A 27,744-nucleotide genomic window follows, 5' to 3' on the forward strand; every position below is an offset into this window, starting at 1 on the left:
CTCAGTCACTTCCCAGCTGTGTGACCCTGGACAAGTCACTTACCCCCATTGCCTACCCTTACCACTCTTCTGCCTTGGAACCAATACACAGTATTGATTCCAAGCCAGAAGGGAAGGGTTTTATTTAAAAAAAAAAAAAAAAATCTCCAGTGATGGAAAACTCATTACTTCTGAGGGCAATTTACTCCAGTGGGGGACAGGTTCAATTCTTAGAAATTTTTTTCTTACATTATCCAGCAATGTGCTTCTCTATAACTTTCACCCATTACCTAACGAAAAGAAACAATTTAAAAGGAGGTATTATAGTAGCCTTAAAGTATCTCAAGGGATAGTGAAAAAGAGAAATTAGATTTACTCTGCTTGGGTCTGGATCAGAGAAATAGGTCAAAGTTACAAGGGCATATATTTTTGAAAGTTTTTTTGTAAAAAGAAACTTGCTAAGTTAGCTAAATGGAGTTAACATCAGCTAAGGAGGTCAGTATATATCTTCAAGTGAAGACTAGGTAACCATTTGCCAGAGATGTTTTAAAATGAATTCTTGTTTGTGTTGGACTAAATCAAGACATTTCATATCATGGACTATCTTTGATAGTTTGGTAATGACTATGGTCTCCTTCTCAAAATAACATTTTTAAGAAGATAAAATAGAATAAATAAGATTAAAATCCTAAGGGAACCAAATGTATTGAAAAGAGTCAAAAAATATTTTTAAGAACAAGTTCATGGACCCCAGATTAAGAGCTACTGGACTATGTGGGCTCTAAGGTCCATTTCAACTTTGATATTCTATGATTTCTGTGAAACTTCAACAAAAATTTTTTTTCAAAATTTCTTTCTGTTATGAACTTGATAAACATTGACAAACATGATTATCTCCATGTTAAAAAAAGTAGGAAAAGAAAAATTAACATGCAACTGGGAATGACAAACAATTTCTTTTAAAAGTATGTTAAATTTAACACAGCAAAAACATTATCCTGCCTCTCTGTGTCCTCTTATGAACTTATTTCTGCTTTCTTCTACCTATATATTTTAAAACTGTTTCTCTGGCAATTATTCTCCACTAAGGACAATGTTAGTTGATAGAGTACAATAGACATGTTTGATACATTTCCTTCACTCAAACTTTTAACTATTCCTCTCCCCAAAGCCTCTTCATTCTATATCCAGCTCTCTATATTCTACTGCCAACATCTAATTTTTTTCAACTGAATTCACTTCTGTTAGTTGCAAATTATTCCTAATGTTATCTTTACAATTCTTAAGGGATAGCTGACTTATAAGGGGGAGAAAAAAAACTTAACCCATCATTGTGATTGAATGAACAGAACTAAAAAAGAAGTGATCGATGAAAGGATGTTATACTGAAGTGAAATTTTGTCATCTATTCTAATTAGTCTCTGCCTCTTTCAAACAATTATGGAGATCATGCTAAAAAAAATTTAAGAATCAAAAAAGTAAGCATAGTCATCATTATTGACATTCTCTTGGCTGCCATTAGTTAGTTAGGAAATGTGTTAGTGAAACACAATAGAGATACAAAAAGAAAAGAGTATTCATATTTTTTAAGAAAACAAAAAAATGAGTCTTAAGGCAATTTTGTTATTGTTAAATTTAATACTAATTTTAAAAAATATTAACCAAAAGGTCATAGTTTCAAACACAATTTTCTTATTTATTTAATGTTGTATACTTCTTTGATAAAGATTAAGTTCATAATAAAAAAGAAAAAGTAATTTAAGTACAAAAAAAAAGTTTATCATAGAAGTAATGATCTTTTCCAGCTTTCCAAGTTGATGTCCACCTTCCAGTTTAATTTTTTAGTGTTGCTGCTACAATCAAGTTCTTTGGGGTCTCACACAATGGCTTTTCTTTTTTCTTTTTTTTTTTAAACCCTGACCTTCGATCTTGGAATCAATTCTGTATATTGGTTCCAAGGCAGAAGAACAGCCAGGGCTAGGCAATGAGGGTTAAGTGACTTGCCCAGGGTCACACAGCCAGAAAGTGTCTGAGGCGAGATTTGAATCGTCTCTAGACCTGGCTCTCATTCCACTAACTGCCCTCTACAGTGTTTTTTTCTCACTCATCTTATAAAAAGATTCTAATCATTATCATCTTCTGCCATCTTACAAATGAGGCTAGTGTCCTTATTTTAAACAAGAGTAACCCTAGCCTGTCATGTTTCAACTCTTGGCAATGAAAGCAAGTATTTGATAAGTGAGCTAATTCTAGATCCTTTTACCCTTATTGCAGCAACTTCTTCACATGAGTCAAATTTCCAAAGGATATAGGGATGTTCCACATTTACAACTGTTTCTTTATTCATTTCCAGTGCAGAGGGAACAAAGAATATAATATGTTCACTCCTCCTCCTGGCCTAAGATGTCAGAAAGCAAGTGAGGCACATCCTGTACTGAATAGAATACTCAGAATAGTATATACCAAAGGGAACCTAAAATCTATTAGCATAAAAAGGCAGAAAGGAAGTGTGAGAGGAAGCTTGAGATGCAGAATTTGTTAATGCTAGAATGGGGTTCCAGAGAGCACAGTGGAATGGGACTCATAGGGACATAAATACTAAAGGGGGATAGGGCTGAGGCAAATGAAGATTAAAAAAAAGCAGAAAGTGGTTCCAGAGGAAATGGGGTTTTACCTCAAAAAAACAAAAACTGAATCAAAGGGAGTTATAGAGCTAAGAAGAACTGAAGTTTTGCTAATGAAATGTAACCAACTCAAATCCTATAAAACTGACAGTTCTGACTTAAAGGGCAAAATATAATTCCTTTAAGATAAAAACAATAGAAAATTTGTGAAGATAGTTCATATATAAGACAAATTTTAAGTTTGGAAATTTAAAGATTTTGGTTCTAGCTCTAAAATCTTTGATATGAAATTATGTAGTACAATCCTTTCATTCTACAAAAGAAGGATATGAAGACCAGATAAGTGGTTTGCCCAAGGACACACAGCCAGCTAATAAAAAAACGTGAAACATAGGTCTTCAAAATCTAACAATAAAAATAGAGCCCTGGAATAGCAAAGTTCAATCAGGAAAAATTTTAAAGGGTCTGATAGTTCTAATAAGGTGCCAGGTTAGATAGTTACATGTGTACTTATATTGCATGCTAAGATTTATTTTACAATTTTTAAATTTAATTTTAGTAACACAAGATAGAAACCTAATTTATTCTCAACAAGAAGTTTCTCTTGCAAATGAAGACAGTACAAATACATTCATAAAATATAAATAGATTTTTAAGATCCTCAGTACTTTGATATTAGACTAATCTGAGTTGACTCACTTTACTGAGTATAATGAAAAGCCCCAAAAAGCAGGACTGGCAAATTTGTATGTCTGCCAAAGGATGACATCAGCTAAAAGTATTAGTAGGAGAATAAAACTTTAATAGTGGTACCATGGTTTAGTTACTACAAAGAGAATTCCATTCCCAGTATATTGCTTTACAGGAAAGAAGAGAAATATATTGGTTTTATGGTTAAATCTGATAAAAGAAGCCCATTCAACCAATGAATTTTGGCCAATAGAGATTTCTATTACAAACTCTATGAAATATTTATCAACCTGTAAGGGTTAAAATTAATGTTTGGACTAAAATATGAAAGAATGTTATTGCCAATATTATAACTCAAGTCAAATGGCTTTTTATTTAGCAGCTTTATTTACAAAATAGAGGGAAAGAGTAAAGTAGAGAAATATGAAAGAGGGTAGAGTAAGCAGTCTAGCTAATCACCCTAAATATTTGCTCCAGCCCAGCTCAAACCAGACAGGGCTCATTAATCCTCCATCAGAGGATCCTCAGCTGGAGGGCCAATTAAACAGAGGACTCAGTGGTGAATAACCACAGGGAACTCCTCCAGAAACTATCTCTCCAGATGCCAGGAAAGGAGTCAGCTTTTCACTCACCCACGTTGTAGTCCAAACAGGGAGATTCAAGAGCAGTCTAAGGAAATGTTAGAGTCCCAGGTCCACTCTGAAGAAAGTCCTCCACTAGCCTCGAAAGCCTCAAAAGAGCTCAAAGACTGCCCTCACAGGAAGTTGTAGCCACTTTTTTTTTTTTAACCCTTGTACTTCGGTGTATTGTCTTATAGGTGGAAGAGTGGTAAGGGTGGGCAATGGGTGTCAAGTGACTTTCCCAGGGTCACACAGCTGGGAAGTGGCTGAGGCCGGGTTTGAACCTAGGACCTCCTGTCTCTAGGCCTGACTCTCACTCCACTGAGCTACCTAGCTGCCCCCTGTAGCCACTTTTAAAGACCCTTCTTTTCATCACTTCCTGTGCCTTCCTTCACTTTACGGGGACTAATTGCAGTTTATAACTTTGCTTAGGACTGCCCAGGGGGGCAGTCAGTTTTTTCTGAGTTGTCACCCACTTTAGCACATGAGTAGCAGACCTCCCCCACTTATGCACTAAGTAGGGTATATATGCTTCTGATGATTAAATTTAAAAGTAGGTGAGGGGAGAATTAATCCCACCTTCACAAACCAAAATGATTCTGCTCTTTTTTTCATTTCCTACAATTTGCATCTATTTTTTAGGAAGATAAATCTTCCTGGCTTGAGGCCCAGCACCCTATCCACTGCACCACCCAGCTAACTCTATATTAAATATATATTAATATAAAGGAGCAGGAGATATAGGAACTAGAAAGCAAAACTTTTTTTTTAAATCTACAGATTTATTACAGACTAAGTTAAGAAAAATGCAAAATAATTATTAAACAAGGTAATATGTATAATGTCAAGAGAACCTGGATTCCCTTGCTCTGAGCTTTACTAGCCTTGTGATCTCCAAGTGCTCAGAGACCTCCCTAATGACTTCCTGAGGCACAAAGAAACAATGAAACAGAATGAAAATAATAGAAGAAAATGTTAAACAACAGACTTGGAAAATATATCCAGGAGATAATTTAAGAATTATTGAACCACCTAAAAGCCATGATCAGAAAAAGAGCTTAGACATGATATTTCCATATATTGAGAAGGAAACCCACCCTCATATCCTATAACAAAAGGGTAAAATAGAAATAGAAAGAATTCACCAATCACCTCCCAAAAGAAATACCAAAATGAAAACTCCCAAGAAAATTTTAGCTTAATTCCAGAGCTCCCGGGTTAAGAAGAAAATATTACAAGCAGCTAGAAACAATTTAAACATCATGGAGTCACGATTAGGATAACACAAGGTATAATAGCTTCCACATTAAAGACTAAAGGGCTTAAAATAAAATATTGTGAAAAACAAAGAAGCTAGGATTATGAACAAAAATCACCTACCCAACAAAACAGTATAATCTTTCAAATATGACAGAAAAGGAATGCAGCAGACATGGAAAAACAGGTACACTAAAAGCACTATTGGTAGAGTTGTGAAATAATCCAACCACTCTGGACAACAACTTGGCCCAAAAGGCCAAAAAGCTGTACATACAGTTTAGACTTCACAATACCACTATTAGGTTTATATCCCAAAGAGATAAAAAAGTATTCATATGCACAAAAATATTTATAACAGCTCTTTTATGGTGGCAAAGAATTAGAAATTGAGAATATGCTGAACAATTGGAATGGCAAAAGAAGTTGTGGTATATAATTGTAATAGAATACTACCGAGCTATAAAAAATAAGGAGGCTGCTTTTAATAAAACCCAGAAAGACTTACATGAACTGATGCAAAGTGAAGCAAAAAGAAACAGAAAAAGAGTAAACACACATATACATATACCATAAATAACTGTGAATTGAATTGCATAGTTATTATCAGTAAAAATCTAAGAAAAATCTGAAGGATTTATGATGAAAAATGCTATCCAGCTTCAGAGAAAGAACTAATGGTGTTTGAATGCAAATTGAAGCATAATTTTTTCCCTTAGGAATTTTTTTTGGTGTTCTCTTTCATAACATAACTAACATGGAAATAGTTTTGCATAAATATAGATATATTCCCTATATCAATTTGTTTGCCTTCTCAATGAGAGGGTTAGGAAGAGAGTAAGGGAAAGAACTTGGAACTCAAAATTTTCAAAAATGTTAAAAATTACTTTTACACATGAGAAAAATTTTAAAAAATTTAAAAAAAAAAAGATTTAGGTCCTGATCAGACCCAGGTATTACCTTTTGTTAATCTATAGTATAAGAAAAACAATGTTTCTGAGAACTTTAAATCTTTATTCAGGGGGGAAATTTTTAGATAAGGACTAAATGGGGCAATAAAATTAAGAATGTATTCCAGGTACATAAAACTACATCTTCATACAGAGGTTTGACTTCATATGTTCTTTGTAAACATTTTGCTCCATTTACTTTAACATAAAACAACCTACACTTGATACTTACTCTCTGTAATTCCCATTTTTCAATAAGGTGTTCCACTTCACCTCCAAGAACTACAGTGTTTGTGTCATTCAAAAGCAGGAATCCATTCTTTATATCAATAATGCCTGAGAGCTTTACTTTGGTTCCAGGTGGTGTGTTCAAGCTGAAGTGAAAAACAAATAAAGACAAAATATTATTTTATAAATCTCCCTAAATAGAAATTCTGTCTCTAGCTTTTATGGAACTTGATTTTCAAAGTATATCATGGTATAAAATAATTTTTCATCTATTTGATTATTTCCATTTTCTCTTACTAATTTTTTCTACTAATCATAATACATATTATACATCTATTAGTTGCAAAGTAGATGAAATATACTATATACAGACAAAAATATAAAATTGCAATATAGATAGGAGATATTTGATTAGTAATAAGCCAAGAAAATTTGATACATGAGCAATATTATTATCCACAAAAATTAATAATAAAAAATAATAAATCAATCAACTAACACATTTCAGAATCTATTATGTACTAGAAACTATGCCAGTCACTGGTAATACAAAGACAAAAATCACTGCCTTCAAGGAGCTCTATTCTTTGGAGAAAAACATCTATGTAATATTTAGGGTGGCTAGGTAGCACAATGGAAAAAGTGCTGGGCCTGAATTCAAATCTGACCTCAGACACTTCCTGGCTATGTGACCCTGGACAAATCATTTAATCCTGTTTGTCCCAGTCGCTTCATGTGCTGTAGAAGGAACTGGCAAACCATTCCAGTATCTTTGCAAAGAAAACCCAAAAGGGAGTAACAAAGAGTTGAAAAAGTCAGAACATCTATTATTATCACATCCATTGATAAATTCCCTCCAATAATAAAGATAACAACTCATTCATGTCTACATACCTGTTCCCAAAAGTTTGCTACAGGGAAGCAACCCAACATGGTGGAAGTTTTCCTTGCTTTCTCCTGACATCACATAAGTTCTAGTGGAACATTCTGGCTCTTTTCACTAACTTTTCACTCAGCTTCATGATGTAATAAGACCATCTTTTCTTCTTATCACATATTTCTTTAATGACATCCTTTATTCTTGTGCCTCTTTGGAGTTCTTCATTGTTTGCTACCTTCTCACAAATACAAGCACCTCTCCACCACTGAATCATGCTATCACTGAATCCTTGAGATACCCATCAATCTGTGGTCTCTCAATTGTGTCCCTCCCAGCATGATCTACCTCCTTGCTGGGGTTTTTTCCTCTCTTCCCTCTGTCTCTCCAGTAAGAAAGCCCCCTAATTAGATTAGAGACTTGAGGGTTTGGGGGTAGTTCACTGGAAAAAATAGGTTATGAAAGATTTTGAATGCCAAATAAAGAGATTTTTCCTCTGATCCTAGAAACAACAGGGAGCCACTGGAGTCTATTGAATTATGGGAAGGAGATGGCAGGGGAAAGGGAAGTTGACATTTTCAGAACTGCACTTTAGGAAAATCAGTTGAAAAGCTGAGAAGATCATAAGCTTGAAAGGAAAAAGACAAGGCAGGGAGAGTGACCAGAAGGCAACTGAAATAGTCTAAATGTGAGATGGTGAGGTCTACACCAGGGTGGTAACAGTACCAGAGGAGAAAAGGAAGCACAGAGAAGAGATATTAGGAAAGTAAAAATTAACCTGGCAGAGGGTGAGGAGTTGAATATGATACCTATGTTGTGAGCTTGTTATGTCTGGGAGGATGGTGGTGTCTTTGCCAATAATAGGAAAGTTTAGAAGACGTAACAATTTGGGGGCAAAGATGAGTTCAATTTTGGATATGTGAAGTCTAGTGAGGGATTTTTCAGGGGCAAAAAGACAAGGGTGTATTTACAGGCAATGATATAAGGGCAACAGATTCAGGATTAGAGAAAGAATGGGATGATGATAAGGTTTCACTACCGGAGAATGTAAGTACAGCAGGGAAGGAGATAAAGGCTATATAACCTGGAGGTTAGGAAAGAAGTTAGGTGCAGATGGCATCATAGAAGTTTAGAGTAAGGAAGATCTGAGTTCAAGTCTGGCCTCAAACACTTACTAGCTATGTGATCTTGAGCAAGTCATTTAACCTGTTTGCCTATTTCTTTGACTATAAAATGGAGATAATAATAGCAGCTATCTCCCAAGACTGTTATGAAGATAAAATGAGATAATATTTATAAAGAGCTTAGTACAATAGGCACCATACAATGTTAGCTATTATTAGTTTTGGGCTGGATACATAAATCTGAGAATCATCAGCACAGAGATGACAACTGAAGCCATTGGAGATGATGAGATCACTAAACAATGGTAGAGGGAAAGTTAAGAGGACCCCGGGCAAAGATTTGAGACCTTGATACTCATAATAAATAGACATAGCCTAAAGAGTCAGCAAAGTAGACTGAGAAGTGACCACAGCGATATGAGGAAAACCAGGATAAAGTAGAGTAACAAAAACCTAAAGAGAAGAGAAGATCAAGATGAGGATGACTGACAATGTCAAAAGCTGAGGGGAGGTCAAGAAAAAAGAAGATTAAGAAAAGGTCATTAAATCTTTTGGGAGACAACAGTTTCAGTTGAATGATGAGGTTGGAAGCCATATTATAGAGTTAAAAAGAGAGTGAGAGGAAAAGGAGTGGATGTATCAATTATGAAATGAATTTCAAAAAGTTTAGCCACAATCAAAAAACATATGGCTGATAATAACAAAAAGGAGTGTGGAGCTTAAGGTTTAAAAGATTTTTTTTTTAAGGTTGAGAAAACATAAGCATTTTTGTAGACAAGAGGGAAATAGTAGACAGAGATGGAAAATACATGAGAGATGGAATGATAAGGCAAGTTACTGGATAGAATGGAATAATTTGTGCATATAGAAAGGTTTGTCTTGGAAATGAGAAGGATCCCATCTTCATGGAACACATGAGTGACTGATTATTGGGAAAAGAGAAGCCAGAACTCAGCAAATGTTCTCAAATAATTCCACTGAAATATAAAGCAAGTTGTGGCACATGAAGGTAATGAAATATTACTGTGCTATAAGAAATTATAGGCATTATTAATACAGAAAAGCATGAAAAGATTTATATGAATAGATAGACTGAAGAAAGCAGAGCCAAGATAGAAATATACACAGCAACTATAATGATGTTAGTGGCCTCCATTTCTATTCAAGTTTTATACCACTGGCCAAATAGTATGCAATTCATCCAGTTGAAAAAGTTGAGAGGGATAGGCATTGGAAAATATCAGATTTAATAATTGAAAGATAGCTGGTAATTCTGAAGAAAGGTGAATCTGTTGAGGAGTGAGGACCAAAGACTGCTTAAGAGTTAAAAAGAAAAATGTGTGAAGACAATAGGTATAGATACCTTTTTCTTCCATGACTTCTACTATGAGAAAGTATAGGATGATACTTTGAGGGTACAGTAAAGTCTAGTGAGGGATTTTTCAGGGACAAAAAGACAAGGGTGTGTTTATAGGCAATGATATAAGGGCAACAGATTCAGGATTAGAGAAAGAATAGGATGATGATAAGGTTTCACTACCGGAGAATGTAAGTACAGCAGGGAAGGAGATAAAGGCTATATACTACATATAAACGAGTTAGTATTGGTGAGAAAGGTCATGTCTTCATTAAATACAAAAGGAAAAGGAAGAAAGAATGAGGAAATATGTAAGGAGATTTTGAGATGTATAGAAAATACAGAGGAACTTGTAGTAAAATAGTCTATTATCTCAAAAAATATGAGGCTAAGAAAAAATACTAATTTATGTGGCATTCATTCTTGAATCAACTATCTCTGCAAAGTCACATTAATAACTAGCTGGAGATCAGAAGATCACATTTAATACAAAACTAAAAGAAATGGAATAGCATTAAAACAAAATATGATCTGTTTAAATGGGTTACTAATAAAAATTATATGGAAAATTATATAGAAAAATTCAATATAAACATAAAAAATATTAATCATGACAATTTTATACAGCCTTTTTAAATAAGTAGGCCTGTGATTTCATCAATATAGGGAACTCCAGGTGAGAAACTTCCTCTATCAATGTATGTTGGCACCTTCTTTACAAGTACCTATAGTTTTAAAAGAGTTGTTTGACTAAGAGACTAGGCCAGAGCCATACAACTTGTGTCACAGATATGACTTGGAAAGATCCAGGTTATGCTGGAAAAACCTACATAAACTGATGCAAAGTGAAAATAGCAGAACCAAAAACTCATTGTACATGGTAAGAGCAATACCGTGGAATAATCAACTGTGATAGACTTAGCTATTATGAGCAATACAATTGTCCAGGATAATTCTGAAGGACTTATGACAAAGAATGTTATCCATTTCCAGAGAAAGAACTGTAGGAATCAGAATGCAGATGAAGCATAGAACTTTTCACTCATTTATTTGGGTACATGTTCTAAGGTTTTGGTTTTATAAGATTATTCATGTACAAAAATGAATAATATGGAAATATGTTTTGCATGATAATATATGTGTGACTCAAATTGAATTGCTGGCCAGCTCAAGGAGGGGAAAGGGAAGAAGAGAAAGGAGATAATTTGGATCATATAACTTTGGGAAACTTATGTGGGAATTTGTTATTACATGTAATTGGTAATAAATAAATGAATGAATGGATAAATAAATTAAATTTTTAAAAAAGCCAGGTTGTTCTCATTCTGAAGTTAGCTCTCAGTTCACTATATCATGCATTGAATACATTTTGAAATTATACCATGCTGCCTCTCCAAAAATCATTCAGATTATCTGATATAAATTACCATAACAATGAGATCAACTATAGCTAAAAAGTAACATGTAGGAGCAACTAAGAGGCACAATGAATGGAGCACCAGGCCCATATTTGGGAGGATCAGGGTTCAAACTTGGCCTCAGATACTTACTAGCTGTGTGACTCTGGGCAAGTCACTTAACCCTGTTTACTAGCCCTTGTCCTTCTGTTTTAGATTTGTCATTAAGATAGAAAGTAAGGATTTTTTTTAAGTGACTTAGAAAACACTTAATTAGAAGGAAAAACTTGATCTGGAAAAAAATAGTTGGAAAAAACAACAAGAAATTCAACTAATCAATGTTATTCTGACAAGAATTAAAGGATGAAGCTGAAAGAAAGGCAACTAAAGACTGAAAGATGAAAAAGATCTAGAAAGGTGATTTTTAAAATTTTTTATTAATAGCCTTGGTTTTTATATTACCTTCATTCCTAATATATTTCTCCTTTCTCTCCCTCCCAGAGAGCTATCTCCTCTAGCAAAGAATTTTTTTAAAGGGGGAAATAAAAAAGGTCAGCAAAACTGACCAACACATCATTCAAATCTGACATTATATAGTGTTCCAAAACCAGTCTCCTCCACAAAGAAGGAAAGGAAGTGCATTGATATATCTCTTCTCTGGGGCTCACTGTGGTAACTATGATGTCAAGTTTTCAGTTTTGATTTTTGTAATTTAAAGTTCTTTCCATGTATGTTATAATCATTGTGCACGGTTTTCCAGGGTCTGTTTATTTCACTTTGCATTAGCTCATATAGGTCTTTCCACATTTCACAGTATTTTTCATGTGCCTTGTTTCTTATGAAGGAATAATATCCCATTCCATTCATTATCACAATTTATTCAGCCATTCCCCAATCAACAGGCATTGCTTTTGTTTCTAGTTCTTTACAACAATCAAGAATTCTTCTATATACATTCTGGTATACAAGGGACCCTTTTTTTTTTATATACTAACTTCCTTGGGGTGTGCTTAGCAGTGTGATCTCTAGTTCGAAAAGTATGGATTTTTTTTTTTTTTTGCATAATTACAAACTGCTTTCTGGAATGGATAAATAAGTTCAGAGCTCCACAGAGTATTACTACCTTTTTCCTTCCAGGACCCCTCCCACATTGACTATTCCTATCTTCTGTATACAATTACTTTCATAACAAACTGTTTTTGCCATCAACCACAGTTGGCATATTTAGACTCTAATATCACAATCTGGGAATTGTTATAAAGGAAGGAGAAATGGCATTGAAGAAAACTATGCTGGGAAAAGCAGTTGGATGAGGTCAAGCATACAAATGGAAGTTTTATGCTGGTGGCCACAAAATGTGTACAGTGTTGAAAGGACTTATACTCAAGCTAACTAAGCAAGGGGAAGATGCCAAAGATATAAGAGGAGGTGATTTTTGATTCTCTTAAGATCCCTAACCCCACAAAAAAGAATAAACAAGAGAACATCAATGAGGGTAGACCTACTTCCACCTCTATAAAAATATTTACAAAAACAACATGCAAACACATAGAAGTCATTCTTAATGAAGGAAATTTTGAAAGAACAGGCAGGCTTTCATTAGCAATAATCTAAAGCACACCGCATCAACTGTTGAAAAAGAAAACAAGGACAAGAGAAGATGATACTCATGTATAGTGGGTGGGACACAGATTGGTTTATTCCACAAAACAGTCTTCAAAGGAACAATAGAGAAGGTAGGAAAACTCAGAAGGCAGTTATCATGAAAATCCAAGAAAGAAAGAGTATCCAGGTGACAGGAATGGTCAACACCATAAATTACTATTGAAAAGTCAAGAAGCATGAGAACTAAGAAAAGGTCACAGAAGTCAGACTGCAAGGTGCTAAAACGTATTTGGGAAGAGAGTAGTAGGGGCAGTAAGTATAAAGAAAATAACAAATAATAAAGTGTAGCATTTCTCCTAAAGAAAACATCAGCAAATTGCCCTTTAATCTCCTGAACTATTAGTCTATACTACTAAATTATATAATGCCTTATAATCCTATTTTACATATTTATATTTCATTACTCTAATTACAAATTCCTGAAAAGTAGCACAATTTTACAATTTTAAGATTCTTTTTATCTTCCTCTACTCCAGCCCCATTGTATATAAGACAACTGATTTTTGTAACTAACCAAATAACAAAAATTCAACAATATATTTCAACAAACTTTTATGACATGACTATAATTACAAATAAATCAGGACATCTGGAAAGATCACCCAAACAACCAATGTAGAGAAAAGATTTGTGAATTTAACTCAGAAAGTCCAAACAGCTGAAAAAGGTCAACCTGTTTCCACTCCAATCCATCCTGAATTCAGTCACTAAAGTGATTTTCCTAAATTGAAGGATTATATTGTCCATACTCAATTCAATAAAACTCCAGTAGCTTCCCATTGCCTCTAGGAATAAACAGAAAATGCTCTTTTTGGCATTCAAAGTCCTTCCTAACCTAGACTCCTACTATATTTCCAGAAGACTAACATCTTACCCCACAACACTTACTTTTTAATCCTGTGACTTGGTCTCTTGGCTATTACATATGAACAAAACACTTGACACAAGATATTTCATTGGCTTGGCTCAGGGAATTTTCTCTGGATGTCTCCCATGCCTGGGACACTCTCCCTCCTCCTACTCCAACTACTGACCTCAATGATCTTTTAAGACCCAACTAAAATCTCACCTTCAGGAAATCTTCCCCAACCCCCATTTTTTCCAATGTTTTCCCTCTTTTACTTATTTCCTATTTATCCCATATAGCCTACTTTGTATATATTGGTTTGCATGTTAAGATTGCAAGCTCCTTAAGGACAAGGTCTATCTTTTATCTTTTTTCAAATCCTCAAGACTTGGCACAGTACCCAGCACATAATAGGTACCTAAAGGTTTATTATTATTGATTAAGCTAGAGCCTAAGGTGAAATGGCATGACCAAGGTGACATATCTGGTGGAACCAGGACTTGAAAACAGGTCTAGTAATTCTCAATGCTCTTCCACTATACTATGCGGTCTTCAATGTACTGTATCAACTACTAGTGGCAATTCAATTCTATCTACAAGTTTAACAACTATGATTATATTAAAATGTTAGCTTTTTTCATAAAGGGGCACCTAAAATCTCTTCTTGTACTATTAATTCTAAAGCAAAATTTAATCGCCATTGTTCCCATATACAACCATCAATATTCTTATCACATATGCAAATTTCTTCTGAAGGAAGTAAAAGCACTTCATTTTTTTCAAAAGCTTATTCTTTAAGCTCAATATCTTCTAAAACTCCTAATAAGCAGTCTATTTTGCACATAATGCTTCTCTACCAAGTCAAGGGCCTAACTACAGACAGCAGATTTCAGAAACAACCACTAAGTCACCAGTATTTTCCTATCTGTTAGGATACTAACAATTTTGGAAATTTTGTGACATCATTTATTCTTCCCAAAAGAGTAAGGAGAATAAATCCAGTCTTTCCTGGAAGAAAGATTCATGATATATAGAAATTAAGGACTCTATGTAATCTAAAAGATTTCAAATTCCAAAAAAAAATCAAAACACAAATTTTTAAATGTATCATTCACCTAATTTTTGACATGTAATTAAATTCTACTGCTGTGCAACTTATATGGCCATCAGTCATCTGCAAACGCAGCATCCTTGGTGCAACTTGAGATTCTTCATTATCCTTTGGAGCAGCAACATTACGGATTTTTTGAATCTGTAGAACACATGGGCCTTCTAGCTGTAAAGACAAAGGAAGAATCACTTTTTTAATACTCCGTTGTTCTCATTTTTAGTGGGTTTTTTTCTTTAATGATAGTTTTGATTATCAGGCAATTTAAATACAATTCATTAGATAGATAAATATGGAATTAGACTAGAGATATCAATTCTACTTTGGTAGACTTAATAGAAATTCTTCTTGCAGAAGATCTTTTAAAAAAACAGGTACCTTTTTCAAGCATACATGAGTCCAATTCCGTTTTTAGGAAGCATAAAAAGGAATAAAATCTTTGGGAAGAGAGTTATAGTGTTAAATAAAAGTGTGTTCACAGAAGATTTTAAAATTCTGTGTTGCAAATTTTTGACTTCTAAGATTTATCATGTGAAATTCTGGCTTCTAAGGCACTTTCTGCATTGGGCTTCATAGTTGTTAAGAAGGAATGCTTTCTGCGCAAAAGACACAACCCTTTTCTGGTAAAATCAAAGAATACTATTCTCCATTAGCCAAGAATTTCAACTTTCCTGAGTTGTTTATCTGAGCAATAGTGTACCCACATATGTAGTATTCATAAATATGTTTAAATTTAGTGTTACATTTCTTGAGCCGGAGACAGGAAGAAATTTACTTTCTCATAGGCCATCCATTTCTACCAAAAAATAAAATAAAATTAATGTAGTATGTCATTTGAAATTGTTATAAGCCCTGGAAGACTACAACTCCCAGGACTCTCTGCTACAACTTTCCCTGACAACTCTCACTTCCTTTGTGGGAGGTGTCAGGGAAAGTGTAAAAGAGAAAGTTTGGTGCCTTTTCTCTCAACCCTGGAAGCTCTGCTAGCTACCCTGGAGCTCACTCTACCCTGCAGCTCTCTCTACCCGGGAGCACTCTCTACCCTGAGACCCTGATCTCTCTCTTGGTGCCTTTTTCTCTTTCTTCCTACCACCTAGTTTTCCCTAGACCTTCCCCCCTTTCTTAATCTAAATAAAAGCTAGCTATTCTAAACCCTAAAGTTGCTCTCAGATCTTTTATTTGAGGTCCATAGGGCTCTGATCTATTTACCCCTGCCAGGGCTGGGGACTGGCTACCTTCCTTTCCCTTCCTCTACCTTCCTCTCTCCTTTCTCCCATTCCTCCAATCCTCCTATCTTCCTACCTACTCCCTAATCCCTTTCACAGTAGTAAATGGTTTTCTAACCAAGCATTTATGAAACAACATAATCTAATACTTGTAAAATGAGAGTAAAATCTATTTTAATTCTGTGTAAAAAAAATTTTCATCATAAATTTTTAAGAATCCTTTTTCAAGGATCTCAACTGTGAGATAGTATACTTTATGTATGTTAACAAAAATATTCTATCGTTATTATAATTAATCTATTATCCCTTTTTGATCCTGTGTATCTTAAATTAATTGAAATTTCAACAAATATCAAAACCAATGTGAAATGATTAACTCAATTATTTTTAAATTCCCCAAGGTGAATATATACCAAAGTTTTAAAATTGCCTTCCTCACTACACATCATTAATATTCTGTCTCCAAGGAAATATCTAATTAGCAACTAATTTATGGTTAAAGAAAATCTTCAAAGGAAGAAGAAAATAAGTAACTTCATGTAGTATCTATTTTTACTTAAAAAGAAAAAAATCAGATCTTAAAAATACAATTTTAGGAGTATAAATTACCTCTAAATTGTTAGCTAGTTTGAAGAAAGGAAGAAAGCCATACATGGGAAACTTGTTCTAGTTACCTTTTTAAATTTTCTTATCCAAGCTTTACTGAAATGGGCTTTGCCATGGAAAGGCCAAAAATGTAATTAGCTGAAATGACAGTTGAATATTTGATGGAGGAAATACTTCACAAACTTCAAAGCTGTCCTCTGATCCCATTTCTATCTTCACACATTTCTTATTTGTACCTTCATGGTTATAGTTTAAATCAGTGGTTCCCAAACTTTTTTGGCCTACCGCCCCCTTTCCAGAAAAAATATTACATAGTGCCCCCTGTCACATACTATCACCGCCTGTTTACAGTTATTCACTGCCCCCAAATGTACCTGTGGCCATCATTACCCCCCTGGATTGCTGCAGCACCCACCAGGGGACGGTGGCGCCCACTTTGGGAATCACTGGTTTAAATCACTACTTATTACTATATTAATATATAAATCATAAACACTTCTGTGATGATTTTGAAAATAAGTCATTTTATTTTCTAGTATGTCTCTCAAAGCAGAATGAATGACATTTTACCTTCATTAGTAATGTTGTCCAAACTACAAGTTAATTAAAACTAAATTGAAAGATTCTAGAATTCTGGGAAGATGGTGGCATAGAAGCAGTAAGGCTCCAAACCTCTGTAAAGCCCTTCACCACCAATTAAGGACAAAGGGCTCTGAGGGACAGAAAACCAAATCTGATAACACAACAGAGCTGGGGGATCCTCCAGCTGAACCCAATTCAAAAGGTACGTGGAAAAAAAAGAGAAAAAAAAAATAAATTGAAGATAATGATAATTAAAATAGTCATCTCTTGCTTTTTATTTCTACTGATACAACTTCAACAGATAGGTCTATCTGTTTGAACTCTTAGAAATTCCTCTGAACCTACAAGAAGCTTTTATTTCCCAAATCATCTTTTATTTCCTCTATCATTCTTTTTTTTTTTTTTTTTGGTGGCAACAATAGGTCAAGAAATAAGAACATGGATAATTCTTGTCCACCATCTAAAAAGGTATCTGTTTTATAAAGCTGAACTTTCACTTTCTTCAAGATCCTTCACAAAAGAATAAAATGAATTAACATGTCTTTACTTAGCATTTAAAACGGGTGTAAGTCTGGATTAAGAATTATAAGCGAAAAGTGTAGAAAACATTACTGCTATCCTCAAGGGGCTTACAAATTTAACTAGGGGAAAAAACTAACAATCACGAAACAGTGAAATCATATGAATTATCTCTATATTACCAAATTTAAAATACAATACAATAATAATGTATTTTTCATTTATTATCCTTCTTTCTATTTCCTGATCTTATCTAGAGGCCAAAATACATGATAGACTTGTTTTTGCTGTCTTGAATTTAACAAATTTATTTTGTCTTTTGTTTTAAAAAAATCTAGAAATAAATTTCCTTCAAGAAATCTTTCTCCTACTAAACAGAAGGATGAAGTTCACTTGGGTCTCAATATATCCAAGCATGAACTTTCTATGATTCTTCCACAATTAACACCTCCCAAGCTATGAAATTTAACATGTATCTATTCAATGTTTGTCTTTCAATAGTCTGCAATATTATTTTTTTAGTTTGGGAAAGTAAGAGACCGAACAAGTTTTGAATTAGCTCACTTAGAACAACTTTCATGATTTGATCAATATGAGAAAGCTCTCCATCAGCAAAGATCACAAAGTATCCATGCCTTCTCATCCAATGTGATTTTTGCCCATGTTCTTCCATAAATCCTCCACAAATAATCCATCCAACATATTGGAGGTCTTTATCTAAGATTTTTTAGATTTGCTGATTACAGTGAAATACTTTGGCTGTTCATCTGTTCTCCCTATCAACAGAAACCTTGTCCCCTCTGGCCTTTTATAAGAATATGATTCTTTAATGATATCCTAACACAACTTTTTGATCATAGGTCATCACTGAAAATATTCTATAGCCTGTATGGGACAATTACATATTTCTCCATTATCCTCTGGGTCCTGCACAATTTTAACTGGGAGAAAGTAGAGTGGATGGAAAGAGCATTAGATTTGGAAATAGAGGATATGAGTTCAAATCCAGATTGCCATGAATATTTCTGTGACCTTGGGCAAGATACTTAAACTCTCTAAGCTTCATTTTCCTCTTTTATAAAATGAGAGGAATATATTATCTGGTGCCTATAATGGTCCTGATTCCTTAGAGTATAGTGCCCTAGGATACATAACCATATATCTCTATACCCAATTAGTAGTGTGGGATCATTAAAAGCACTGAACAATTTCCTAAATATATTCTAGTCTACTCTCACATTTCCCTTTCAAAGCAAGACCCATTCCTCTGCAGTATCTATGACAAATACATGCATTCATGGACTAGACATATAGCTTCATCATCTAAAAAAAATCACTTTTGCTCTAATTATTCAATGGTATAACTGAACAGAAATAAAATGATATTCATGACTCCTACACTAATAGTCATAATCTGTCAAATTAGTGTTTACTTCTAATAATTCTGTTCAGTGTCTTCTAATTCTGGAAGAAAATATTAATGGTATATAGATATTAGCCTCTTGAGTAGTATGGAGGCCTCTGGTCTCTTCCATGTCTTGAAGTGAGCCATATTTTTCAATATATTTCTACCATTTTCCATTTATGTATGCCAAACTTTTCAATGAAGGTATATATATCAAAACATACTTTGCTCTCTTTTTCTTTACTTCCCCCACAACTACTGTGGAAATTGGGAGAGAGGAGTGGCACATAGTACTGAGACTTCCTCTGTATTTTTCTTTGTTACATGGGCTGCAACAGTCAAAGAATTTGTTATCGAGTGCCTATCCAATCAACAATGTACCTTTCAATTCTTAGTATAGACTTCAGATAGCAAATTAAGTCTGCAGGCATACTCAAAACCTTTCCAACATGGTACAACTTGCCAGATCTCTTGCTATCCTGGTAAAGCCTAAAAAACCTACCGTTATTTCCATGCCATGAGACATCAGAATAGGGATCAGAGAACATTTTCTTTCTTTTTAAACCCTTACCTTCTCTCTTAGAATCAATACAAAGTATTAATTCCAAGGCAGAAAAGTGTTGAAAAGTTAACAACTGGGGTTAAGTGACTTGTCCAGGGTCATAAAGATAGGACATATATGAGGCCAGGTCTGAAACTCAGGACCTCTGGTCTCCAAGCCTAGCACTCTATCCCCACTGAGCCATCTAGCTTCCCTAGGGAAGACTTTCAATAACAAAAGTAAAAATAAACAAATTTCTATGAGTTATTGCCTCTAACAATATTATACCATTAAAAATATAAGATCATATAGTATACAAAGAAATTCAAATCAAATATTATATTAAAATTACATATGATTAAGTTTTAATGAAAGGCAGTATTGCAAAACCTAACACTAAGTGAACGAAGATCAAGTCCTACCTCTAACATAGATTGAATCCGTGACTCAGAGCAAGTCAATTAATTTTTCAGTATCTTAAACTAATGATTTTCAAACTTTTTAATCTCAGAATACCTTTACACAATTAAAAATTTCTGATGGTCCCCCATACCCAAAGAGTTTTTTTAAATGTTAGTTATAGCTATTGATACTTAGTATATTACAAACTGAAACATCTTTGTATTATTTTGAAAAAAGTTTTGAACTTGTAGATGCCCTGAAAGAAAATGCCAGAGGTCCCTAGAAAACATTTTAGGAATTGATGGCCTAAACAATTTCCTCATCTGGAAGTTTTCAGTAACAATAAAGTTATATAACCAGTCCCTATCCTATCTCCTAGATTAAAAATCATTAGAGTTTAAATCTGTGATAGTAAAGGAAGAAGGGCAGTCTATAGTAGTACTAAGGGCTAACAAATGAAGCACACTGGCAATCACAAAATGGAAAAGATTCAGAGGAAGGCCCCCTGTACTTTGGATAGATGATCTTTGCAGGAATCATTAGAGAATGTGGGTAGGAATCACTCCAGAGAAGAGGGTATGGTGTTTGTACTGTATTAATAAAGATCACAGATTTAATAAAGTATTCTATTTAAACTCATTATGTTAATCAGGATGACAACAGTCAAATAAAAAACTTGTATATACAAAAATCCATTATGCTATGCTTACATAGGAAAAAAATACAGTAATATTAGTAATGTAGTAAATATGACTACTGTCTTCAAAAAGGCATGGGGACAGCTAGGTAGCTCAGATGGAAAGAGAACTAGGCTTAGAGATGAGAGGTCTTGGGTTAAAATATGGGTTCAGAAACTTCCTAACTGTGTGACCCTGAGCAAATCACTTAACCCCCATTGCCTAGTCCTTTGATGGCGAACTTATGGCATGTGCGCCAAAAAGGGAACACAGAGCCCTCTCTGTGGATGCACCTGCCATCACCAATCAGAGTTCGTTAGCAGAAAGCCAGAGGGACTTGTGGTGGAGCGGTTCCCCTCACCCTTTCCATGCACCTAAGGACAGTCCTCACTTCCCCCACCACTCTGCCCAGCAGCCAATGGGAGCACTTCCTCCCCTCCAGTATGGGGTAAGGGAGGGAGGTTACATGCTACATGAGGGTGTGGCACAGACAGCAGCCTGTTGAGTCTGTGGGGAAGATGATTCCCATGGTGGAGTTGGAGAGGAGCTAGTCGTTTGAGGGGAGCAGAGTTCACAGTGTGACACATTGCTGGAAGTAGAGTGCTAGGGTCACACCCCTCCCCCTCTCCATACACATCTCTCATCACCTGCCCCCCTGCCCAGAAGCCCAATGGGAGCGCTTCCTCCTTCCCCTGATGGGGTAAGAGGGGGGGGGGGAAGGGGGGCGGGCCTAGAGAACGCGGTGGGGGGGCAAGATACAAGGTCTCTGATGGGGAGCAGTCACAGCACTTTGTCTGGGGATGGGGTGGGGTCAAGGCCTGACACTCCATCTATAAAAGGTTCACCATCACTGGCCTAGTGTTTCCTGCTCTTCTGCCTTGGAACCAATATTTAGTACTGACTCCAAGATAGAAAGTAAGGGTTTAAAAAAAAAAAAAGCAAGGAAAAGTAATTTCTCAGTTAAAAAACAAATTAATTATAAATTCAACTATATTCTTAATTCTATAAAGGTAAAACAGAAAGAATAGGGAGTTTACTTTGTTCATTATCTGTGCTAAAAATTCTGCTTTTTTTACCCTCTATAATCAGTGCCTACAAATCTAAAGGATCCAGATGAGAACTATTATGTTTTTAAAAAACCATCCTTTGAAATAAAAACCAACAATAACAAAGATAAAGATATAAGATTAATCATGAATGGAAATCTTCCTAGAAAATAAAGAGATTTTAGGCTAAACAAGAGAAAAGTGAGATTTTTCTTACTCTAAGATTAATGAGATGATAGCAAACATTTACTGAAAAAATTCATGAAAGTCCCTAATCCTTAGAATTTCAAGAATATACAATTATGCCCAATATTGAGAAGAGACAGTATGATTTGGGGTGTTTATGAAGTCTGTAACTCCAAGAAAGTTCTTTAAAAAGTAGCAATATTCTAAAGCAAAATTCAAGAAAAATCACATTAGATTTACATTTAAGTGTGGTACAGCTAATAAAAAGGGAATAAATATTGAAAAAAATCCCAAACAGTAATGTAATTTTTCCCAGCTGAGAGGCACCACAGCATATAGTAAGACCTGGAATCTGAAAATTTTAGTTTCCAGTTCTTGCTTTTGACACAACTGTGGTCAAGGGCCAGAGTTTCCTTATTTATCAAATAAGGCCAATAATACATATTTCACATCATGGGCCTGTCGTGAGAATAAATCAGAAAATTTATGGGACGTGTCTTATCAGTGGTAAAAGGCTATTTTTTTAATATTCTCCTTCATTAAAAATATTTAAGTTATTTTATGAAAGTCAAAGTCAGTTTTTAAATCTCAGTCAACAAAATATTGAGTAATGTGTAAGATACTGTGTTTAAAACAACATGTAAATGCTACTACTAATAAACAGTAAGTATTGCTAATTAAACTAACTGGTAGTTACAATTTGTTAATGCTCAACAATATATTTTACTGAAAATGTGTTCAACATTTCATTAAAACAAAAACTGGGGAAATCTTGTTATTTGATACAAGGAATAAAGAAATGAAAACTTGTGGTAACTTAAATTCATATAACCTCTAAACTACAGACAACTTTGGGTCTTCTTTAAACAAATTCACAAAAATATCTTTAGAGTTAGTGCTAATTATAAATTTTAAGACAGCAAAGCCATCTTGTGGTTGATAATGGTAATACTCATTTTGAGCATGATGGCTATATAACACTAATTTCTCATAATTATGTTAAGTCTACCTTAACAGTGTAGAATCACAAGACTTACACAAATAAACTAAGTACCCTTACTTTTTAAAAAACTGATTTTTTTTTTAAAAACTTGAATTTTTTCACATTAACTATTGGCCATAAAATACTTTCAGTTAAAATTATCTTTAAAAAAAACTAACACAGTTCACCTTGGTTGGGATACATTGCTATGAAAAAAAGACTATTGAAAGTTTGGTTCTTTTAAATCTATAATTTTTTAATGTAACATATTTTGGTTTCATGACTTTTTGGCCTTTTAGTAATTATTGTTATCATATGGCACCTTTTCATGATTTTATATTGTAAGTCAAGGATTCTTAACATGGACTTTTTAATTTTTAATATTTGATAACTATTTCCATATAATTAGTTTCTTTTGTAACATCATCTATTTTGTTTTATGCTCTTAAAAGCATTATTCTGGGAAATATATATATAGACTTCCTCAGACTGCTAAAAGTGTACATGAAACAAAAAGGCTAAGAATCTCTGTCCTAAATAAAACTCTAAATATATGAAGCAAATAATACAGAAAGAACCATGATTTGTCAGTCTTTTTAAGTATTTTACCATGCTTATAATCACACTCAAATGCTCTCTTTTGAATAATATTTTATCTATCTTAATCTCTTTTTAGAATACTTAAAATATGAAATTTTATTATGAGTTTTTTTAAATTCAGTAACTTAGGTCGTTTCTGATGTTGGTAGTCTATAAAAGAAAAAGAAAAACACCCTCAGGTAATCATCACAACTTTGGTGATAGGACAAGAAGTATGATAGCTGTCTTCAAGTATACAAAAGGGAATCATGTAATTTTTTCAATATGATTTTAAAGAGAAGTATTAGAATAAAAAGAAATATGGATTTTGATTCCATAAAGAAAAATTTACTAAAAATTAAAGCTTTTTGTCAATAGAATAGGCTGCTTTTTAAGAACATGAGCTCCACATAGCTAAAAAGTATTTAGCTAGTCAGTAAACATTTATAAAAGTCTACTACATGCCAGATACTATGCTAAGTGCTGGAGATACAAAGAAAAGCAAAACAGTCCCCACCCTTAAGGAGCTCACAATCTAACGAGGAAGGTAATATTCAAATAACTATAACAAATTAGCGGCATACAGAATAAATTTGGAAATAATCAACAGAAGGAAAGCCCTACAATTAAAATGGAATGGGAAGAGTTTCTTGAAAAAGGCAGAATTTTATTTGGGACTTGAAAAAAGCCAGGGAAGCCAAGAGGAAGAGATAAGGAGAGAAAATATTCATGACATGAGCAACAGTTGTGAAAATGCCTGGAATTAGGAGATGGAGTGAGAGTCTTATTCAAGGAAGTAATAGCAAAGAGGCCAGTGTCACTGGATTGAAGATACATGGGGAGGAACTGGGATAGAGGGTAAAGTCCACAAACACTAGAAAGAAGTCTAGAAATTATAAAGGCCTTTAAGCAGCAAAGAGAGGTTTTTATAATTATCTTGAGGGTCAAAAGGAAGAATGGAGTTTATTGATTTGGTAGAGGGGGGTACAATATGGTCAATCCTAGGCTTTAAGAAGATCATTTTTACAATTTAGTGGATATAGACTAGCATGGGGGAATAGACTTGCAACAAGGAAACCAAACAAGCCTACTATAATAGTCTAGGCATGAAGTGATGAGGATCTATATCAGAATAGTGGCCGTGTTAGAAGAGACGAAGATGTAAGTGAGAGATATGAAGGTAAAACCAAAAGACTATGGTAACAGATAGTATATGAGAGATGAATTAGAGTAAGGAACTACATATACTTCATATACTTCATAACACATATACTTCAGACCTGGGTAATTAGGAGGCTAGTGGTATTCTCAACAGTAACAGGTTAATTTGGAAGCAGGAAGGGTTTATAGAGAAAAATAATGAGTTCAGTTTTGAACAAGTTGATTTTCATATGTCTTCAGGACTTCCAGTTTGGAATGTCTACTATACAACTGGAAACAGAAGACTGGAAGTCATCAGTGAGGTTGAGACTGGAAATGTAGATTTGATTATTCTCATCATCAAATGGGTCTAGGACATCAAGAGGGCCCAGGACAAAGTCTTGAGAGATAACTACATTTGGTGAGCATTTTAAGATTTAAATTAATATCCAATAACTCCAAGTATTATATTTATAAAGTTTATTAATAATCACTTGAAGTAGAAAGAAAATAAAACTAAAAGAAATAGTTCAAACCTAATTATTTAACAAAAAGTAAACCCACATGTGTAGATTCTCCTGCCTGGCATAAAGCCCACTTTCCCAGTGTGATCAGGAGAGAAAAGAAAGAGGGGCAGAGCTACACAAAACTTATATCCTCCCTATGTTAGCACATAACAAGAGGGAACATAGGAAGCTGGGAATTGAGAGTCCTGGGGAGCAGATTCTAATTATACAGCATGAACTTTATGAAAATCCAGAAAAAGAAACTGAGAAAGAATGGTCAGACAAGTTTGAAGGAAATTACAAAAGTATAACAAAAATTTAGGTATAAGAGAATATCAAGAAGAGGATGATTAGCAGTGTCAGCTACTATAGAGGGTAAAAAATGAAGAAGGATTGAGAAAAGGTCATTATGTCTGATAATTAAGAGATCATTAGTAACTGTGAAGAAAGTAATGATGAGGTCTGAAGACAGACTGTAGAAAGTTAAGGGAATGAGAGGAAAGGAACTAAAGGTACCTAGTGTAGACAGCCTTCTTAAAAAAGAGTTTAGCCACAAAAGTAAGAGGAAATGATATGTTATAAAAAAGTAAGTAATCTGAGTGGGTCTCGAAGGCAATTTGGGTGTGAGGAAGGATAAAGGGGATATAGGTGATTATAAGGTGAATGGAGGAGGAATGAAGGTACAAGAAGGTATATAGGAGATAAGGGAAATGGGGTGTGTAGGAGAGGGCAGCTCAAACAGGTTTATTCACAGAGGCTAGAGACAGAGGATATTGGGGAAGATAGGCTGAACCCTTCCAGGCAAAGAAAGGTATATCTATAGGTACAAAGGAGTTGGGCCAGTCAGAAATGTTTTAACTCAGGCTGGAGTGCTTCTCTAGTCAGTTTCCAAAGTTCCTCAAGGGAGAAGTCCAGAGAACTCCTCCCTGCCAGAGAAACTATTAGTAGGAGGAAGTCTTGGGTTCCTGCCTGCAGTTCCCTCAAGAAAATAAAAGAAAATGATTCCTTTCAGCCCTTGTCTTAATTTTGACACAATGATTCACCAGAGGATTTGAATAGGTAACAAGGGGATTTATTAATACCAGGGTCAGTCAGAAGGGGAGAGGGGTTTAGAGTTTTCTAACTGCTGCTAGGGAGAGGGGTGATGGTGGGGTAAGGGTCGCAGAAGAGGTTTAGATTGAGAGAGCCTACTCTCCCAATCAGGAAAATTTGACTGCCTTTTAAGTAAAGTCTTTATCAAATCACTAAAACTAGGGGTATCTTATTTGAGGATACTCTACTTGTCTATAGAAACTAAACCCACAATGTCCAATCACCAAGCCCTCCCTTCCACGCAGGGCCCAAAGGAAATTCAGGGGAAGGGGAGGGATATAGATAGAAAGATCAGGGAGAGGTCCAGAGAAATGAGATAGGTCTAAATTTCCCCAAGACAAGATAAGCACAGGCCAAGGCCAAAGCAATTAGGTCAAAGCCAAGCCAAAAGGCCTAGCCAACAGACTAAGCCAAAGCAAAAGCCTCCAGCCACAGCAAAAGCCAGAAGGCAAAAGCCTCTTCAGTAGGAACTTCACCTCTATTTATAGCTTTAAGTTCTACTGACTTTCTGAAGATTCTAAGACTTCTAACTGACTTTTTGTGACCATTAGAAATTACAAAAGCAAAAAGTTTCTGTTAGCCACCTTGCATTACAGATATCATAGTGAGGAGAGATGAATGGATAGTCCAAGTAAGAGTTTTTGAGAATGAGGTTGACATAAGCATGCATGTAGGTAGTAGGGAAGCAGCCAGTAGACAAAGAAAGACTAAAGGCAAATAAGAGAATGAAGATGATAGAGAAGCTATACACTGAATAAGACAGCATAGAAGGAGATACTTGTGTATGTAGAGGGGTTAACCTTAGTAAAGAGAAGGTCCATCTTTTTCTGTGAGATAGTAGTGAAAGAAGAGAGAATAATAGAAGCATCCAAAGAAATATGAACTAAAGAGGAGAAGAGAAGAGAGAGATCTTGGCCAATGGTTCAAGAACCTCTGAGCAAAGTTCTCAGCTGACAGGGTGAGAGGAAGAAGAGCCATGGGAGATTTAAGGAGGAATTAACAGATTTGTAAGAGTTGCTGTGTTGAGTGAGAATAGAGTTAATTAGAGATGTAAAAGGATTGCTTTAAAGCATTTAGGGTCCAGCTGAGATTATGTAACATAAATCTGTAGTGGATCCAGTCAACACAGTTCCATGATTTCCTCATATTTCATTCAGCTACATGTATAAAAGAAAGGGCAGTAAACTGTGGGAGTGACACAAGGCTGAAGCTCAGCAGGACAAGATCAGTAACATAAAAGGGACTCAAGAAAAAGAAGGCAGCATAGTGTTGAATTGGTTCCCCAAGAGATCAAGTTAGGGAAATTTAAATAGAAACCATATGACAAGATAGTCAGGGTTGCATTAGAGAAGTTTCCTACAGGTAAGAAGTTGAACCAGATAACCTCAAAAGCTTTCAAAGTCTACTGCAGTTATCTCTAGAGTCTTAAGAGATTTCTATGGAAAATCAGCTAATAAATACTTAAAGTGATAAGCTTTTAAATGGTGCATTTTAACTCACCCCAGAGAAGGCTTTTGGTTTAGCTTGAGATA

General features: G+C 34.7%; 1 protein-coding gene across 2 annotated transcripts in view; it reads right to left on the reverse strand.

The window, feature by feature from the left end:
* TDRD3 (tudor domain containing 3) overlaps window positions 1-27,744 on the reverse strand; it is a 142,682-nt gene that overhangs the window by 109,546 nt on the left and 5,392 nt on the right. The window contains exons 3-4 of one of the 2 annotated variants that reach the window (XM_044670602.1): window positions 14,731-14,891; window positions 6,353-6,494 (exon numbers count right to left, since the gene is read on the reverse strand). In XM_044670602.1, coding sequence (XP_044526537.1) covers window positions 6,353-6,494; window positions 14,731-14,804 — 216 coding nt within the window. In that variant the 5' untranslated portion in view covers window positions 14,805-14,891. Of the gene's footprint in view, window positions 1-6,352; window positions 6,495-14,730; window positions 14,892-27,744 lie in introns of those variants that run through there. The other variant, XM_044670601.1, reaches the window with a different exon arrangement.

The sequence above is a fragment of the Gracilinanus agilis genome, chromosome 3, assembly GCF_016433145.1.
Source record: "Gracilinanus agilis isolate LMUSP501 chromosome 3, AgileGrace, whole genome shotgun sequence".
Classification (NCBI taxonomy): Eukaryota; Metazoa; Chordata; class Mammalia; order Didelphimorphia; family Didelphidae; genus Gracilinanus; species Gracilinanus agilis.